This window comes from Catharus ustulatus, chromosome 4 (genome assembly GCF_009819885.2).
Source record: "Catharus ustulatus isolate bCatUst1 chromosome 4, bCatUst1.pri.v2, whole genome shotgun sequence".
In the NCBI taxonomy this organism is placed as follows: Eukaryota; Metazoa; Chordata; class Aves; order Passeriformes; family Turdidae; genus Catharus; species Catharus ustulatus.
In genome coordinates this window covers 64999883-65020357 of record NC_046224.1, presented here as the reverse complement: position 1 = coordinate 65020357, position 20475 = coordinate 64999883, and the positions used below count along the sequence as shown (strand labels likewise).

The 20475-nt window shown below is 39.5% G+C and overlaps 1 protein-coding gene across 1 annotated transcript in view; it reads left to right on the top strand.

Annotated features, from left to right (window-relative positions):
* Window positions 1–20475, top strand: part of ATXN10 (ataxin 10) — a 95079-nt gene that overhangs the window by 13371 nt on the left and 61233 nt on the right. Inside the window, exons 4-5 of the mRNA XM_033058609.2 lie at window positions 13692–13788; window positions 14676–14840. Of these exons, the coding sequence (XP_032914500.1) occupies window positions 13692–13788; window positions 14676–14840 (262 nt within the window). The remainder of the gene's footprint in view (window positions 1–13691; window positions 13789–14675; window positions 14841–20475) is intronic.

Below are 20475 nucleotides of genomic sequence, written 5' to 3'. Positions count from 1 at the left end.
ATGAGGTGATTGTCTTCTCTGAGCAGAGCTGGGGTCTCATCTCAGCTGCAGTGCTTGCCTGAGAGGTGCTCCAAGCATCCCACCAGTATTCCTCATGTCCAGGCACTGGTGATACTGACCTTGCTTTAAAACAACTGGCACAGGTATTGTTGCTGTGCTGGTGCCAGACCTCCATAGTTTTTAGGGGTTTTAACAACCCAAAAAACTGCATAAAAATGTGTTAACATGAGAATCACAGAATTGTGAAATAACTGGGGTTGAAAAAGACCTCCAAGACCACTGTGTCCAGCCTGTCACTGAGTGCCATGTCCAACCATTCCTTGGACACCTCCAGGAATGGGAACTCCACTTCTTTGGGCTGTCCCTGCCAGTCCCTGACAACATCTTCTGTGAAGAAGTTCCTCCTAATGTCCAACCTGACTCTCCCCTAGCACAGTTTCAGGCCATTTCTTCTCATCCTGTCCCTTCTTCCCTGGGAGCAGAGCCCACCCCTCCCTGGCTGCCCCTTCCTGTCAGGGAGTTGTGGAGAGCCGGAAGATCCCCCCTGAGCCTCCTTTTCTCCAGGTTGAGCCCCTCCAGCTGTCTCAGCTGCTCTTCATTGGACTTGTGCTCCACACCTTTCTCCAGCTCCGTTCCCTTCCCTGGAGATGCTCCCAGCACTTCAGAGTCTTATTTTTTTCTAGGTAAAGGCCCAGAGCTGGACACAGGACTGGAGATGCCTCAGCAGTGTGCCAGCATCGGGGACAGTCACTGCCCTGGTCCTGCTGCCGTACTATTACTGGTACAGAATATTTTTGGTACAAAGTGTTAAGAGCCTGGGTTCATGTCACAGGCACTGCTGGGGATCTCAGCCAAAGCCTGTGTCCAGGTGTGCTGCCTGTTAGAGCAAGGTTTGGGGTGTTCTCTGCTCATAATTCTACAAAGTCTAGAATCTTTGGTTAAATTGTAGTGGTATGTAGCTTGAAGCCATGAACAGGAATTTGACCTTGCTTCCAATTTTCTACTAAGTGTTTAGGTGTAGTTAAACAGCTACAGATACTCTCTTCAGAACAGAACTTACAGCATTCCTTTAAAAGCAGTGATGAAAGATGACTCTATGTAAATTTTTTAATACTGCATTTCTTATAGTAACTTGAGCCTTTTCTAGTAGGATGTTCAGTAACATGAGTATCATATGTCTAACACCTGTTCATGCTTCCTTTTGTGAGGGAGGATGTGTGGGAAAATATGTGATACCTTATTTTAAGCATTTTTCAAGTACTACAAATGCCATGTTCTTACAAGAGAACTATAAAAAACATTCCTTTCTTTGAACCTTTTTTCTCCCCCCCCTCTTTTCCCCTGTTTCTTCCCTCTCTCCCTTTTTCTCTATTTTTTCCTTTTTATTTTTGTCTCTTCTTTTTTCCTCTGTCCCTCTTTTTTCCTCTACCTTTTTTCTCTCTCCTATTTTTCTTCTCTCTCCTTTTTCCTTTATCTTCCTTTTTTCTCTCTGCTTTTCTGCCACCTTTTTTCCCCTCTCTCCTCTGACCATTAATAGTACCATGGGTTCAGCCTCAGTCAGTGTTGTTGAACTACTCCAACTGTTCTGGATCTGATCAGTTCTCATGCATATTTTTCTTCCAGTTAATGAAAACCCAGTTGCTCTTGACCCATTGGTGCTTTGTGTGTTGCTCATGATCTGGGGAGATAGTGCCTTGGGAAGTTTTTTTTAATCTATCAGTGTGGAAGAGAAGCATTCTGCAGAAGTGATAGCAATGAATAACCTTTGAATTCAGAACTTGGTATAAATATCACTCCTTTGTATACACTAAAAAGAAATTTAAAAAAGCATGAGGGTGTGCATGTGCTTCAAGAATGAGATGTAAGGGACCTAGGCCTATCTATAGTTTCCAAATGGGAAGGAAGCATTTCATCTTGGATGAAGTAAGAAGACAAATGCTCCCCTGAGGTCTACAGGAGAACATCAAGCGACTGATCAAAGAGGGATACTTGATTTCTTTGTAAGCTTTTGAAGGTGAAGATATGCTGGGTTTCAAAAGCCACTGAATATAAGCTATGGGTGCTCATGTAGTACTAGAAAATCACATTGACATTTTGTTAGGAGAGATCCCCAGAAATAAATGGCAAGAGGAAATAAATTTCCAGCAGCTACAGTGGGTACTTTCACAGTTCTTAAAAGTTGTTAATTCAAAGTACTTTTCAAAGATTTACAGAAAAGGAAATATTTAATCAAATGTTTTTGTTTTTCTGAAGAAGAACATGAGTAAAACAAGGTTAAATTGTTAGTTTTGCAAAAGTATTCCTTAAAACAAAAATAGGAAATACCAGTGATTTTATTTTTTCAAGAGGATGTAGGGAAACAAAACTTTCAGTTCTGTCCTCACTCAGTGAAAAAAAACCAGGAGATGTTTCTTTGCTCTGCCTTTTTCCATTTCTGCACTCAAGGATTGGCAGTTTGGAATTACAGTGGAAAATCAAGACTGGCTAATTTTGAAGGTACTTAGAAGAGCAGGGGAAGGAAATGCTTTCAAACCTGCCAAAGCACACTGAATTGGTTTTCCTGTATTCCTTCTTAAATGGGCAGCCATGTGTCCTTAACTGTTTACTGTTTCTTGTCAATATTTATTTATCTCTATTTATTTTCTTCCCTAGAAGGCTATGGTCCCCTTAAGAAGGCTATTTTGGCAGTAGGAAAATGAGTTAGAAATAAATACTTTGACTTTTGGGAATGCACTGGAGTGGTACCTTTGTAAAACCAGTGAGCAGAAAAATATGGGCATTAGAGGCTTATGTACTGGCATCACAGTCTAACTAGTTTTCACCTATTCTTGAAATTATTTGAAATGTCTGGACATTCAGCAAAGTATTTTAAATCAACAGGAAAAAGAAACAGACTGGTCAGTTATGGAACCTAAATTTTCTGTAATGAATGCCAATATTGACCAAAAGAGTCACTCTCATCTTTTGTACTTCCCTTTTATCGCTTGTCCACTATTTTTCATTCTTCTGTTTGATTCTTTAAAAAACCTGCATTTTGCTTTCACTTCTTTAATCATGTTGCACTGAATGGTTTCATTTCCAAATTGCTGCTAATGTTTTCTATATAAAAAAATAAATATTTTAAAACATGCATGGGAAAGTGTGATGGAACACAGGTAGTAACTTTTTGCTTGGCAGACATCATAGCAGAGCTAATGCATTTGGGAAATCACTGCCAAGTTTTATTGTCTATAAACAGAGGTCTGTAACTGTCTGAACATGTGTTTTCACACAGGCTTGTTTAGAGGGGTTTGGAGAAGATGCAATTTCTAAATTGTGTCCTGGAGACTCTCATAGACAATGGCTACTAAATTTAAACCAACAGGGTTAAGCAAGGAAAGTTTTCTCTCTTCCCACATCAGTGCCCCAATTATTTGTTTATGAAGGAAAAGACACACTGTTTTGTTAGAGACCTTGGGGGTGTTTGTGACCAAATACAGTAAATTGTTCTGTTGCAGATTTTTTGTACAAGTCATGTTACATGCTGATTTACATGAAATGAGTGGTTATAAAGCTTGAATCATTTTAACTGTCATACAGTCATCATGAACTGTTGATAGGTGATGTTTCTCAATGTAAGTTCATCAGCTTTTCTTTTGAGGGAGAGGAACAGGGAGAAAGCAGATCCTGAGTGGACCCAAAGTCCATGGGATTAATTGCCAAAAAGCAGCATGAAAGAACATGCCTCAGTTGCATGGAAGAAAAGATAATTTAAAAATCTGCACTCCCATTTATTTTTGTATTTAGGGTTTCCTTTTGCTTACAGCTAGCATAATTAAAACTATGTGTGTATTACAGCTTGAATAAACCAACTGCTAACTTAAACAGACTTTTTTTAGACATAGGAATAAAGGACAGCCCTGACCTTGAGAGTTGCCAGTTTCAATGTGTGATCTGTGCTTTGTCTGTTAGGATTTTTGTATGGGGACTGGTGCCAATACTTTGCTTCCACTGTTAAAGTAAAAACTATAATTACATTGTCAAAATAATATTTATAGTATTTTTGGGGAATAATTGTGGGACTGTGACGAATATATTATACTCATCAAACTTTAATGTAAACATAAGCATGAGTTTTTTATTTGAGTTATTGGTGTTGTTTTTGGCCTTTGTGTTTTTCCAATCTATAAAAATAATATTGGGATTTTCATGGTCTCTAGCATTTGCAGAGTGTGTGCCCTAACAATCAGTTGATATGCTATCTGGTAGGAGTAAACTGCTAGTTGCACTTGTATTGGGATTTTGGTTTCATGTTTCCATAGCTTAAGAAAATCCTGGTTTTTTGAATTTTGCTATCCCCTAATTACTATAGCTGAGAGCATTTTACTGCTTTACCAAACAGGATAGTTTTAAGCAATTGGTTTGTTCTTCTGTACCGTTTTTTTTTTTCCCTGTTGTTGTTGTTCTACTTCCTTTGTGTTTAACTCTTTTTTTTATTTTTCCTTTTTTAAAATGTGTCTGAGTTCCTCTTTAAAGTGTGTGTGAACATGTCCCAGAAATATGTATGGTAAGAAATAGTTGTGAGGTTTTCTAGCAATAGGCACATGTCCCTTGGCTGGTTAAAGGTACAGGCAGAACTTGCTGCTGGGCAATGGGAAGTTACCAGATGCGCAGTTTTAACTGTGCAGCTATTCTGTCTCTGCTGTGTTTCAGTGATTATTGCCACAGATTTTTAATTAACTGTCTTCAGAACACCTACAGCAAGGATTCCAGCTGTGCAACTTCATATACCCAAATCATGCCAACCTGATGCAACCTCCTGTGGGCAAGAACATTCTCTTGGTTCTCGTAGTTTGGTCCAAAATTCATTGAAGGCTGTGGAAAGACTCTGATTTGGTTGAGTCTGGTTGAGGTCATTGTTCCAAGGCTTTGTGCTTTGGCCTTTTTTCAGAAACTCAAAAATAGGGAACCAACCTTTACACCACTTGCCTCTGTCTGCAAAAGAAAAAGAACCAAACCTGGACACCAAGAGCACTCAAACTGATGAGTTGTCCTGAATTAGCAAATACAGAATTCTCTTTAGCTCTTGTGCATGTAGTACTGGCCCTGTTTGCTCCATTCACTGGGAGTTCCCACACTTTGGATCTTGCACAGTGCATACAGGCACAGCTCCCTGTGTCCTGCAGGTCTGGGGTTATTTGTGTACATTTGTGTGATACAGCAGGAACTGAGATTTTGAGTAAAGGCCAGTATTACCAATGTTTTCTACCTGACATGTCTGTGTAATGTTGGCTGTGACTTCTGGTATTAATATGGAAACTTTACACATACCTTAATTTCTTTTTTCATTTTTTAACATTTGGAGTGGCATGGGGTTTTGAAAGAGTTTACATCCACTGAAGAAGGGCTTTGTAGGATCCATTGTAGGACCAAGGACTCTACTTAAATGCAGCACTTTCTTACCTTAATGGCAAAAAGAAAAGGAAGAGGGAGTGGGGCTTCCAACTTCCAGCAGGGCTGGGATCTTCATCATTACAGGCAACTGCAGTTGTAGGCTTGTGTCCAAATATAGTAAGCTCTAGTTTGCTGTGTTTGTCCCTTATTGGTCCCATGGAAGACTCTCCTCTAATTTTAAACCTTTTTCTTACTCTGGTCTAAATGTCCTACTGTTTGAATGCAGTGATTCATGGTAGTGGGTTTTTTTGTCCTACTGTGGGCTTGGTTCTCTCCTTGAGTCTTGCTGCTTCTGCAGTAGAGGTCTGATTTAGAATCACAGAATGGCCTATGTCTCCAAATGGGACATTAAAGATCATCATGTCCACACCCCCTGCCATGGTTCCACTATGTCAGGAACTCCAAGCCTCATCCAACCTGATCTTGGACACTTCCAGGGCTGAGGCATCCACACTTTCTCTGGGCAGCTTGTGCCAGGGCCTTACCATCTTGCCAGGAAAGAGTTTCTCTAATATCTCATCTAACCCTGCCTTCTGGCAGTGGGAAGCCATTCCCTCTTGTCCTGTCAGTCCAGGCCCTTGTAAATAGCCTCTCTCTGTTTAAGCTGTGCTGACTGAATTATTTTATTGGCTATGTATGTGTGAGTATAAAAGTGTTTTATTGCAGCAACTTGTGAAGGCATGATTTGAGCTGTGGACCAGATCCTGCCTAATGAGGTTCTCCTGTCATGTGCTAATGACATGGATGGCATTGGAAGCTGACTTTGAAATAGTGATTAAAAAACTGGTGCTTTCCTACCAATTTGGTGCTACTTGTACTGATGGTTCAAACTGTCCTTCTTGTGGTGCTCATGGAAAAATGTTTTGCTGTACTGGGAGGCAGAGGCAGTGACTGTCTCAGTGTTAGTGTAAATCATTTTGCTCCTTCTAGGAGAGAGAGAGTAACCTGAGGAAATATCCGTAAGTCAGAACAATCAGTAGGTCAATGGGCTACCCTGTGGGCTCCTCTGCTCTCGTTGCTGGTACAGCTTTTAGACAGTGTGTAGAGCTGGTTTGTTTTTTTCCTGCTCCTGCAATTTGGAGGCTTTCTAGTATAGCCTGCCAAGATGTTGCTGATTTATGCCACATGCATAGTGGTTTTATAATGTGGACTGATATCCACTTGGAGCACAAAGGAAATAGGAGTTTGCTGATGTCTATTTAATTAGAATGGTTTCTGGTTACTTTGGTTGAGGCTTGAAATGAATGGTAATGCCTATATTTCTGCGGATCTCTAAATACAGTGTTCTGTAAGTCCTTTCCTTCCTTCCTTGCTCTTAAGTGTCCGCTACCCTACCCCAGCAAATAATGTCAGCAAGATTCATAATGAGGCAGGTTTCTGTTCTGCACAAATAAACGTGAATCAAACCTCTCAGAAACATCCCTAGATTTAAGGTGGTCACCGTGTTTTTTGCAGCAGAGACATTAGGATCTCAAGATAATGGGAAGAATGGGGCAAACCAACCTTTTAATTGCAGAGAGCTTCCTAAAGACAGAGCATAATAATTTAATGCAAGGAGAAGAAACTTAACTTTTTTCATGTATGCTGAGAGGAAATATCCCTTCTAAAGAACTTCCCACAGAGGCCCCAAGGGAGAAGTGAAGGCCTTCCTGGGCAAGTGAAGATGGAAGGAGAATAGAAGGAAACTAGAGGAAGATCTGGGCAGAAGGAACAATGGGAAGCATCTGTTTTTGTCTGTTGGGATAAAAATTCAAGTGCTTATAATTGTGTAGGGGTTACACATGTCATTCTCTCAGCCGTTTGATTGTCATTGCTATGGCACATCTTCCATATCCTCCAGTTGCAGGAGCACTGTTCTGGTGGAAAAGAGGGAGTTGTCCAACCATGACTTTCCAGACACAAAGCTACAAGACTTCTATTTCCCATTCTGCAGCACACTTTTTTTTTAGCAGCTTTGGGCACGGAGAGAAACGTGTCTCTCGCTTTTTGAGAATTTTGGGGAACATTGCCAAGTTACATAATGTGCGGAGACATCAAGTAAGTTTGTGAGACACATCGAGTTCTTCCGCTTTCTTTCATCCTCTGGGCATATACCACGTGTGGTGCAAAAGGGACCATAACGTGGCAATGAGAAGAGGTAAGCTGCCTTTACAGGTATTAAACTAAAGAAAAATGCCCAAAAAAGGCTGATGATAAAACTGTTGCTGTATGTTAATGTGGATATGCCAGTAAAAATAGTAAGTCGAAATTTGCTTGTAATTCTGTATTCCGAAAGAACTGTGGTCCATTTATTAACCAGGTACAGAGTATAAATGGTACAAGTAAGTGGGGGGAAGTCTAATACTTGTTCCATAGACTTACAGTAAAAGATCATTCAGCTCTTTGAGTGCAAATATAAGCACTTCAGTGGAAATTTTGGGTTAAATGAAACAACATGCACAGTATGCTATCAAAAGTAATTGGAGAAATTTGTTCATAACCTTGGTTAGTACTTTATGTGTTAATAGTTTTTTCTTCTTTTGTTTTTTTTTCAGACCTGTACAAGGTATCATGTAGGAGGAGTGTGTCTCATAGTCAGACACCACTAATAGTGCATAGTGGGTGGCCAGTCCTTCTTATTTTTCTTAGTTTCCTGGCATGGTTTAAGCCCGGTTTGAGACTCCCCAGTACTTCAAACTTGCTGATTTCACTGCTGCAGGACCTTTAAAGAGACATTGCATTAGATTTAGGCTCAGCTTTTGGGCTGATTCAAGAACAAGATTTTACATCCTAATGTGTGCAGGAAGCTAATAAATGGAGTTCCCAGGTCTGCAAGCACTTAAAAGTATTTTACTTCACATAGGAGAGTATCTCAGGCATGTGTTTTTGCTATTTGTGGGGATGTAACATGAGTCCAATTTCATATGCCTTTAGATTTTAACAGATAATTTGTTAAAGGAGTGAGCGCAAATTTGTTAACTTTCTAAAAATGCAATGATGGAATTAAAATACCAGGCAATAAAGAAAATAGTTCTAGTACTATGTTTAATAAGCCTTGTTACTGCTGTGTGAATCAGAATTGGTTTGACCCTGATCTTGAGAGTTCTGTCAAGCTGATTCTTTCCTTAGTAAATGCACAAGTAAGTTGTTTTTTTTTTTTTAATCTCCCATTAGGAGACCTCATTGGAACTTAATTTGCATCAGAGACTAATTTGATGTGTGGCCTGATGGTTTCTTCCACCTGTCTTCTAATTTATTTGTAACTCCACATTTGTAATAGTGTGGGAAGAATTTTGCTTGCCTTTAAGTCAAATTCTCCTTTAAGTCAGACAGAGTGTTGATATTTTGCCTGAACATTTATCTTCCAAGAATACAAGGGTTGTCCAATCAAATGCACATAATGGTCTGTTAAAAGTAGAGTTGACACTTCTGAAAGGAAAGAAAAAAAGGTACGAGCGCAACTGTTTCGGAGATGGAGGGAGGGGGAGCAGAAACTTACTAAACACTACATTTTTGGTATTCCACAGAGGGTAAAAATGGGTTGCTAGTCTGTACTGCAGCAAGTGCAGTAAGACCAAGGTGGAAATATAAAAGGTAGGTAGACAATAATTTTATTTACTGCAATAAAATACTAAGTACAGTTTTAATAACATTAAATGACAGAGCCCATATATGTATTGTACATTCAATTTCAGTAGTCTAGACAGACTGTTTTCCAAGGAAAATACATTTTCATCAGTATTTGTGGTATGATTCATGGTGGTGAAGAGGCAAATAACTCTTTATGACTGGAAGTTGCTTTAACTTGCAGCCACAAGGAAACGAGTCAATGACCGGATGATAGTGGTGGAAACTCACATTTATAGTAATAGAGGTCTACACCTTATGCTGAGTTGGAGGTTTTATGTTTTTGAGGCAGTCTATCACAAAGCATTCTGCCATTGTTTACGAACAGCCAGAGCTGCTGTGTGACAGTTCACACCCCACAGTTTAGACTTGCAAAGTTCATAGGCAAAAGTTTGAAAGTGTGCGAGAGCCTGGATTGTGGTCGCAGGACTTACTGGACTTTGTGTCTACCCCAATGCAGATGGGACACTCCAGCTCTGTTTTTCCTGCATATTACTAGTTAGAGCATTAAGACAGATGCAAGTTTGTATGCCTTATGTTTGCAGTCTGACAAGGAAAGTTGTACAGTTTTGCATGGGCTTTGGTTGGATCTGTTTTATATCTCTATTTGTTTTATAACTCCAGTAAAGGCAGAGGCTTGTACTGAAAACTGTCACTGTGTTGTCTGACCCAAATAAAGAGAATGGAAATCTCTTAGGACTGTTTTAAGCCTTTACAGTTGATGTCAAAGTTTTCTGAAATGATTGCTGAACCTGTTTGTTGGCTCCTGTTCTGACTGTACGGAACAGAAGGAAACAAGTTATTGAGTTTTAAAGTCTTAATGCTTAAAGTCATTGTCCTCAGAACTTCAGAGATTTTAATTTTCATCTACTACACAATCTGATTCTGCAATTCCTGTTCTGTGAAATGACGTCTTTGTGTGGACTGGAGCATCTGTGGCAGGGAAAGGCTGAGGGAGCTGGGGCTGTCCAGGCTGGAGAGGAGCCCCAGCTGAGAGGGGCCCTCAGCCCTGGGTGTCCCTGTGTGCAGGGAGGGCTCCGAGCAGGGCCCAGGCTCTGCTCCGGGGGCCCAGCAATGGCACCAGAGCCACGGGCAGGGACTGAGCCCAGGGGGTTCCACCTGCACAGGAGGCACAACTTCTTCCCTGGGCAGTGCTGAACAGAGACCAGACAGGGTGTGGAGTCTCCTCACTGGGATATTCCAGAGCCAGCTGGACACAACCCTGTGCCCTGTGCTCTGGCATTGCTGCATTGGAGCAGGGACCAGATGATCCACTGTGGTCCTTTAGACCACATAATGTAATTGTTAAATGAGATAATGTCAATATAATAATTAAATGAAAAACATGCACTAGAACCTGGCTCAGTTGTTCTGTGTTAATAAAGGACTGGAAGGAAGAAAGAGAGCTGTGATCTTGAAGGTACTGAACTACTGGAGTGCATTTAAACCATCCTCATACAGGACCATCAAGTATCAACTGCCTCACCTTTGTTATGGGTGGCCTTGAGCAACTAAATGTTCAGTTTACATGTGGAAAGACATTTAGGTACCAGAATTTTGCTTGTACCCTTTGCCCTGTTGTATAAAGAGGTTATTTTTATTATCTGGAGAAGTTCCTTAAGCCGTTGCAGACTGGTTGTGAAAGTAACATGTAATCTGTGTATTTGCTAAAGAACACGAGCTTTTACAGGAGCTATTGAAATCTCAGTGAGGGGAAATCTCTTCATCTCCAGGGTTGATTTGTGTATCAGAAGTTACATCTTAGAACACGTGATTTCATGGTGGTTGAACAGCAGGTTAAAAATACTCACCTTGACCACACACAGGGTAACCTTTTTTTAAAGTAAATTTTAGTCATGCTGTTAGCTACTGAATTAAGACAATTGTTTTTAGCTTTGTTAAAGTCTGTATATTTTCAGACTTTGGTCTTGTCTTTTTTTTTTCCCCCCTCTTTTTTGTTTTCCCCTCCCGTCTTTCAGAATGCACATTTTTATTGATTGGATGGCAGGATGGAAGCTTGTCTTCATCAGCTTCTACATTTTTTTTCTTTTGCTGTAAAAGCATGGAAAGACCATGGAAAATTGTGCCAGGGGAAGTTCACACTAGATATCAGGGAAAATTTCTTTGTGGAAAGGATGGACGGGCATTGAAATGGGCTGCCCAGGGAGAAAGTGGAGTTATCATTCTGGAGGTATTCACAAAAGGTATGGATGTGGTACTTGAGAACATGCTTTAGTGGTAAACATGATAATCGTGGGTTGATGGTTGGACTTTATGATCTTACAGGTCTTTTTCAAGCTTAATAGTTCCAGGGTTCTGTGATTTCATGATGAAGAAATTTTTGTGGAGGAGAAAAGCAGTATTTATATTGTACAGATATCCAAGCATAATTCAATCATATATTGCAGCAGTCAAGTCCAACAGAGGTAAAACAGAAAAGAAAAACGTGGAAATTGAATGCTAAGAAAATATCTCAATAGTTTGAAATGCAATACGTCCTTTCTATTGTAGTGTTTGCTTTTTTAAACACATGCATACCTCACTGTGAATCAACGGCTCTAGTTGGATTTTTGGGGAGTTTCTTTCTTAAAGCATAAATACAATAGTATAGATTTGCAATGCTTATTTCCAAATTCCCTGTCCCTTGGTAGCTTGGTGCTAGGCTAGGACATTTTATGTGGATTTATATATGGTGAGAAGCACTGCATGAGACGTATTCCAAGGCCACCACCTGTGGAGTTCTGAGGGAGATGTTTCGGGTTTTTTAAACACAACCATACAAATACTGCTGTGATGTGCTTCAGAGAGCACGCTGTGATGAGCTACTCTAGGTGTGGTGTGATGACTTTTCACGCTGTGACTGCTGGACCTGGTGTATGACCTGGACCCTGAGTTTTGCTCAGCTGCCTTGGGTGCTCATTTCTGGTTGTAGAATCACATCTTCCAAATTGCTGAGAGTCATCATGTGAGATTTCTTGTATGGCAAAGTGTTGCGTTACCAAGGCATCCTCTTTCTCTGCTTAGTTAGGCATAGATGTGATAGGTTTTGTCTTACAGAGTATCCACTTGCCTATATATTGATTTGTGTTCTCTAATTAAAAGAAAAATCTTAACTCTTACTGATTACAGTTAAGCACTTAGTGATGAAACTGGTTTTTTCCATGGGTGCATCCACCGAATTGTCACCTTTTCCTGTGTCTTCCTTCCATTATTAATGGAGAATTCACAGCTATTTATTACTGTACTGGAAATGTGTTCATGGCATTTTCTCTTTGTTACAGTAAGAATGGTAACTTTACAAGATCTTGAACTTTTTTCCTTGGTCTGTAGACCAATCTCTAACAATCAAGGTGTAATGGATAGCTGAAAAAGGTCAAGCAGATTTTAGGGAAAAACTGGAATATAGTCAACCAACCTTATGTTTCTTTCGGAGAACTTTCTTACTGATGTATAGGTAAGGAATTCATCAAGGGAAATAATACCCTGTTCGTAGAATTTACTGCCTAGTTATTTTTTTTCTATCAGGGAAATGTTTCCATAAAATACCTGCTGGTGTGCCCATGCTTGCTGTCCTTCAGAAACTCCTTAGTCAGCACGATGGGAACCAGATGGACAGGAGAAGTGGAGGGACAATGATGAGCAGAAAATGATAAATCACTGCAGATGTTTAGGGGAAGACAACAGAGGTATTAAGAACTACAGGATGCATTATGGAGAATACATATATATTTTGGGCATATATATATATATATGGCAAAAAAAGTTACTTTTTTTCTGAGCCCAAGTGGCCACTTGTAGACTTGCTTTCTTGTTTTCAAGAGGACATATGCCTGGACCTGTGTAGGAAATCTGGCTGCCGGCTGGCACAACAGCACAGCACCTTTCCAAGAGACCTAATTTTAGATTTGCAGAACCTGGCAATACTATCTGCCTCCATATGTATTAGACTGTTTGTATTATCTGTTAAACTGAATTTGAACGTATAATTTCAAGTTTCTTTGCCAACTTACTAGTAACAGCTAGGCTATTGAGAGCTGTTGATAAGCTCAAAAAAAATTCTAATTTTGTGAATTCTCTGGTTTCATGCTATTGCTTTTTATGAATTTACACCTTTTGATGACTGCTCTAGAATATTACCTTGTGTGGTGAAATGTCATCTTCTCATGTTTTAAATCTGTATTGAGAGGAGGCTAAAATAAATCCTTTGGAATAAGAGCAGAAATGGGCCATATTAAATTCAGTGTCAAAAATGGAAGCAGAACTGTTTGGAGAGCTGGCTTTCATTTTTCTGGGATAGAAATTCTGGAATAGAAGGTATTGAGCACCTTCTCAATAGTCTATAGTGATTTGTCCAGCTAACCAGAATATAATGTGAGGAGCAGGGACCTGTCAATTAGTTTTTGTAATCACTAGTAGCTGGTGTGTAATACTCAGACACGTCTTGGGTGTAATTCTGAAGTACTTCATAAAATTATTTGCATTAAAAGAGAAAATGCAAGTATTTATGTATAGTAGCAGTGAAATACTGTACCTAAAGCTTCCTGGAGATGGATTCTGCACTGTGTATCTGGAATGTTGAAGTATGTAATTTTTGTGAAATTTGTAAGTGTTGCTTTGAATTCTTGTTAATTTATTTTCTGGATTTCTTTCAGCTCTTCGTTGTAGTCTCCAGTTTCTTGGAAACATTGCAGCAGGAAATGGAGATTCCCAGAATAGCATTTGGAAGTGTGCTTTCCCAGATCTCTTCTTGTAAGCATGGATGCGGGTTTTTTTTTCTAGTGTCATTTCTGTGGTTGTATTCAAATCTTTTGTACATGATAGTTGTGCCTTTGCTAGCACTGTGAAACTGAAAAATAACTTTGGTGAGAATGGGCTGGTTGAGACCATATCCTGTAGATGTTTTTTGTTAGTCAGCCACAGGAGTCAGAACCTTTAAAAACCTGCTTGTTCTAAACTAACAGTAAATTGATTTAATTTAACAGAAACTGGAAGAAAACTATTTTGGGTGATGAGCTTCAAGCATAATCTTTATTTCAGATGTGTTTTTAAGTAGTTACACTCATTTCCAAGAACACAATATTTTTTTTTTTCTCATGTTACTGCTGTGCAGACCTGTCAGTATTCGTGGTTCAGATTAATCTATAAAAGTTCCTTCATCTTCATCTCTTTCAATCCTTCTGTCCCCCTCCCAACCTCACCAGAATATCTTCCTGGGGATTTGTTGACATACCTGTAAGGAAATACTGGATAAACTATTTTGTGCAGACACATGACAACACTGTTGATGTGTTCAGCCAGAATTTTTCTAGTAAGCTGGTAACAAAGGCACTTTGATTCTATTTGATAATCATTTTCAGTGGGTTTTTGGAGCCCACTTGTCAGCACTGGGTGTAGGAAGGCATTATGGTAAGAAAAGCAGCTCCAATTTAGCATTAATTTTGTAAACTTCCTGTGAAGTTTGACCTTCAGCTGTGAGTTGGGTATTTTTCCTTGCAGGATATTTATCCTTCTTAGGCAATGACAAACATGTCATTCTCTAAAAGACAGCAAAGGACAGCTCAGCGAGCTCAGGGCCACCAGCCTGTTTTTCTAGGATCCGTTTTAACTTGCCCATAACTCCTTATTTTTTCTTGAAGGACATACCTGACATACAGAGATGAGAAAATTGTCACCTATTGCTGCATGGTCCTGTTCACCTGCCTGAATTCAGAGCGAGTGAGAGAACTCCTGGCTCCAGGGAACTTAACTGTGGCTCTTCACGTCCTGAGAGTCTACACAGAACAGTTGGATTCTGAGTGGTCGTATGTATCATTACATTTTCTTTTTTCTGGTGTAAATCACTGTATTAAAATGTCTGAAGTTGTGACACTGCAAAGTAGTAAATGAAGATCTAATAAGAAATTAGTAGGTTATAATAGAGATCATTTTCATGGTAGTTTCAATGACTCTTTTGATTGCTGCTAAAATAAGACTCCTTTTTTGTTGAGGACATAGGAATTTTCAAATCATGGAATTTTTTTCTTAATGAAACAGTTTGCAAACTGATTAATAGAATGCAAACCAATTTATACTTGTGTGCTGGTTTGTGGAGATTTTTTAAAGTTAGCACAGAATAGTTTCACAGATGGGTCATGCTAAGAAGATTTGTATGTCTAATGCTTGTGAGTGCTGCATAAAACCTGGGGGGTTTCCTGATTTACTTCTATAACATATCCCTTTTCTACTGCAACATGCAGTCATTTTTATACCAGAACAGGGAAGACTTTTTGTTGTGGATCTTCATTTCATACTTTAAGAGTACCTAATCAGTGGTTTTATCTCTTTGAACTTTATATTTTTTACTAATGGCCATTCTTCCAAATATTGTTGTCAGTTATGCCTTTGATAAATGTGCTGCCCTACATAGCAAGGATGCACATTCAGCTAATTGTTACACCGTGTATTCCAAGGGGAAAAAATTGTTTGTATGTTTTTGTAGCATTCTTTCTAAGTTTGTGTTTAAATTCAAAATTTAATGAGGAAGAATTGTTGGTGTTTTAGAAGTGATATGGAAAGTCTCAACACAGACTTAAGATGATTGAATGAAATGTCATTTTATAGTTTGCTTTTGTATTGAGAAAAATTATCTAAAATTTGTTTGTGACTGGGCTTTTTTAATGGGAAGGGCAATTTGCTTAGCACATAAATAGTTTTCAAAAAGCCAACTGTAAGTTTAAGGTCAGACGATGAGACTTCTGTTTCAGAAGTGACAAACTGAGTCTTTAGTTTTGTCATCTGTCAGTAACACATGTGTAAATCGTTGCTTTTCAGATAATTATCCTGATTGTCCTTAATTTTTTTAATGTATTGAAGATACCGTGAAATTTGTTCTGAGATACCAAAGTCATAGTGGTAAATTTACGTTTTAAAGGTAAATGCTGAAAAAATGCAGCATCAAAAAAAATGCTGAGGGATGCATTTCCCTGATGTCTCTAGTGTGAAGTAGATGTTATGATGAAAATGTCTTACCTCCAATGTGGATGTTTGATGTGGGTGGGAAGTGGTCTCATTTCAGGGTAGTATTGAAATGAAAAAGGGGCAAACTCTAACACTGAAAATTTGCAGCTGTGCTACAGCTCTCACTGAAGTACATCTACATTCCAGTAGAATTACTGAAAGGAATTTACATGGCTGTGGCATTTGCAGTGTGCCAGTGTCCTGTTGGAAAGGTTTGGGTCTCTTGTGCTACAGCTGGCAAAAGTACACAGCAACCGTTCTATGTTATTATATGGCTGGACTGAAATACAGATTATTCTTGGAGGATATGCTCACTACTTACTCACAAGCAACTGCAATTAAGATGTTCTTACTACTTAATTCCTGCATACCTTCTTGTCTCCGAGCTGGAGCATCTAATTTAGTGTTACAACAAATAAGAAGTGTTTGCCATGTGTTTGTTTAGTCTTCCTCTTGACTGGGCTTTCTTGCTGTCAATTGCTGCTTTTAGGTATTGGAACTCTTTGTTTGAATAACTAGGGAAGTTTTTGTCATAGGCAGAACTTTGGTTCATTATTTTATTCCCTTTTATTGTGCACTGAAATTTATGAAATTAATGTTCCTCTAAGACAGTATCCAGTGCATTCTGCAACTAAACAATTGTGATGCTCAAACTATTTTTGCAGCTGCTGCCATGAATTGTTAGGACAGAGAGAGGATATCCAGGATAGATATTTGGATTTAAGGCCACTGGCTGAAATGTAGTCTCTTCTATGGAGTCCTCACTACTCCAGTCAGCTAGCACATGTTGGGTTCTCTGTTCCTCACCCATCACAGGAATGCAAACACACCTTTCAAGTCTTTATTTTGATGAGCTGACAGTTCTTTCTCTGTTAATAATCCTATATTCATGTTTAAAGTCCAGTTTCCAATCTTCAAGTTGGAAAAGTCCTTAGGAAAAGTTCAGGAGGAGCCTCTTTCTAAGTGTGATGCCTTTTGCCTCTTCCTCAGCAGTTTTGTAGACAGCTTCTATCCGAGGAAATCTGAGATTGTTCTGAGCAGTTCCTCAGAGATTTTTTAGAGGCAGCAATCAGTAGCAGAGCTTTTGCTGTTCTTCTGTGTACCATAAACTCCTCTCCCAGCTAGAGAGAGCAGAGGAAGGGTGTTTAAAGGCTGGGTGTAGCTTTCTGTCACTTTTGCCTACTTATTGAGTCACAAGACGTTTGGTAGAAGGCTAAGATTTTGGGTCAGGAAAGAGGGAATATCTGAGGTGTTGGTTCTGCTTTCTGAGAGGGGTGGTTCATGGGAATTAAGATCTGTTCAGCAACTTCTAATTCTAATCAGTGATGGAAAGCCAAGTCATTAACTTCCTAAGCAGTTTTTGAAACAAAGAAGAGCTACTTTGCAGATCAGCATAGTGGAATTTCTAGACTAAGTGCTGATGCAAGTTAAAAATGTGTTTGTAGATTGACAAGGTAACAAAAAGTTGCCTTAGAACTTGAAATAATGAGAGGTAACAGTGTTATGATGCACATCGAAGTGTGTTTCTTGAGTGATACACATTCTCTTAAGTATTTTTGTGGTGTGCTGTGAGCTTAGAAATAGTTAATAAAGGAGGAAGTCAATTTTATACGGAATGCCATGGTCAAATTTTGTGTTCAGTTCTTCTGTGATCATGTTTCTCCAGATTAGATGGTCTGAAGGCTCGTTTCATTAAGCTTGTAGTTGCTTGTCAGCCTTGGAAATGCTTCTATCTCTGTAATCTGTGAAGCTGGAGAATGTAATACACACATTTAATAAATATTCTAATGATTTAAGAACTGATGCATCCTTCTCTTTCTCTTTTAGAAGCTTGATCTTCTCAACAGCTCCAGGATTACTTACATATTGATATCTGCCATTTTTAATGATAGATGCTGAATGGCATATTAAAATAATGTTAACTAACATATATTAGGCAGTATATTTTTACATTCTATTCAGTACAGCTCCTGAACTTGTGTCAGGCTAGCAGTCCTGTAATCTTGAGTGCTGGGAGGTCATCTGAAGTTGCTGCTCCTGGTCTGACTCTCAAGAGCAGCGATCTGAGGAAGCAGATGGTGTCTATCTCCAGCTGAGGTTCTTAAAAATATTTGTCTGACTGGCTGGTACCCCTTTGTAGCTGGGCTTGTGGAGATTGCCCAGAGCTTGTGGCTTTGGAAAGTTGCAAGGTATATGTTACAGAATGTACTTCAAAGAGTAAGTCTTTGCAAAGACACTAACGCCGCAGAAACAAGTTTGCTTCCTTTCTTGGATCTGATTTCTGGCATACCCTAATTAACTGATCCTATCTCCTTGAGGGTTCTTTGTCGTGCAGTTGTCTTCTAGAAAACATGCTGTTCTTTGCAAAAAGTGAGCTACTGCCTGAGCTTTTAGATCAGGAATTAATGCCTCCTAGCTGTGGTGGAAAACGCCAGTCTTATGCATCAGGGACTTTTCATGTCCTAGCTTTAGACCTGTAATTTTTCTCTTTAAGGCGGGCTTCCCCTTTTTGGGACAGGTTTCTTCTAGTTTGTTCTGCTCAAGATCATGGTTGTGGATTAGCTTTCCCTCTAAAATACTTCCTTATACATAGAAAGTCTTCAAGCCTCTCAGTTCAGTTGTTTCCCCCTTCTTGTGATCTTTTATTTTCCATTTCTTTTAGTGTCACTTTTTTCTTTTTGATGTGTTCCTAAACAGCAGCAGATCTGTCTCTGAAACTCTTACTGGTTTTTCTGCATCTTTTGGGTCTGCTTCTTCCATCTCTCTCTTCCATCTTATATTTCTGTTCAAAGAGATGAGCATGGTTTTCAAGACCTTGTGTGACAGTAATTGCAGTAGTTTCATGAGTGTAAGGCACACCGGAGTATAAGGCGCACTTTCAGGTTCAGATCAAAACTTCAGTCAAAAAGATGCATCTTATACACGTGAAATTACTGTAATTTTCCATGTATCTTCCATTTTCCAAAGTATCTCTAATGATACACAGATTTAATTCTGAGCTGTTAATGTACTGAGTTGAACACAAAAAATTGTAGGATAGTTTGGGTTGGAAGAGGCCTTAAAGCTCATCCAGTTCCAGCTCTCTACTGATACGGACAGTAGAACTGAACAGCATTTTACTCATTGATGAGGATGATAGAACAGAACAACATTTTATCCTAGTCATATAAGGGAACAGTGTAGCTTTGGAGAAGCAGAGAAACAGAATTCATGCAAAACGCAAGCAGGATGCCAGCTCAGCTCTGCAAGGCTGACAAAGTGGAAGTTATGCAAAACAATGATATTGCACTTATTCAAAAGTAGGGGTCAAGGAGCAGCTACATAAAAAAAGACACTGAATGTTGAAGGGGAGACTCCCAAAAAACCATTAAAAGGACTTCTAATAAGGAGTGCAGCTGTGTCAAATAAAGTCAGGGAAGTTGCTCATGAATATGTAATCAGAGTAAGTGATAAAAAATTCTGTTCACCTGATGCTAGGGGCACTCAGTTGAAAGAAGTATCCCCGTGGGTGCCCAGTGCTGCCATGAAGAATTCCTGCTCTCTAGTACTCAGACTGTGTTAGAAAGTTTCTATTGGGCTGATTTCAGTATCAATGCCATGGGCAGGGACACCTTCCACTATCCCAGTTTGCTCCAGTCTTGTCCAGCCTGGCCTTGGACACTGCCAGGGATGGGGCAGTCACTTCCCTGGGCAACCTGTGCCTGGGCCTCACCACCCTTACAGAAGGAATTTCTTCCCTATATCTAATCTAAACCTACTCTCTATTAGTTTATATCCATTCCCCCTTGTTGTGTCGCTACAGTTCCTGATGAAAAGTCCCTCTCCAGCTTCCCTGAAACCCTTTCAGATACTGGAAAATGCTGTTAAGGTCTCCACACCATCTTCTCTTGTCCAGGCTGAACAGCCTCAACTCTGTCTTCCTGTCTCCATAAGGGAAGTGCTTCAATCCCTTTATCGACTTTGTGGCCTCCTCTGGACTTGCTCCAACAGTTTAAATGTGTTAATGTTTAAATATTTTAAACACACAAGCAAACTTGCTCCATAATCTGATTCTTGTCTTCCTACCAAAGGATGCTGCCAGGAAATTGGACATATTCACCCTTTAGGAAACAAAGCTGGAATATAACTGAGTGTTCCTGTTCAATAACTGAAATGTATTTTCTACTCTGTTCTCTGTTAATGCTACCAAGGCCTGAAGAGCCCTCTGTTACAAACTCTCTTGCAGTTCCAAAATGTTCTATCTTGGTTTTTTTTCAGTAATAGCTTTTCCTAAACACATGCAGAGAGTCTTTGGCTCTGGAAAATAAATTGTGGAGCCTTTCAAGAGTTGTTTCTCTGTGTTTCCACATAAATCTGCATCCACTCCCTCTGACTTTGTGTTTATCAGGAGCAAAATATGTCACACAGTGTAGAAGGTACAGTATTTAGAAGAGGAACCAA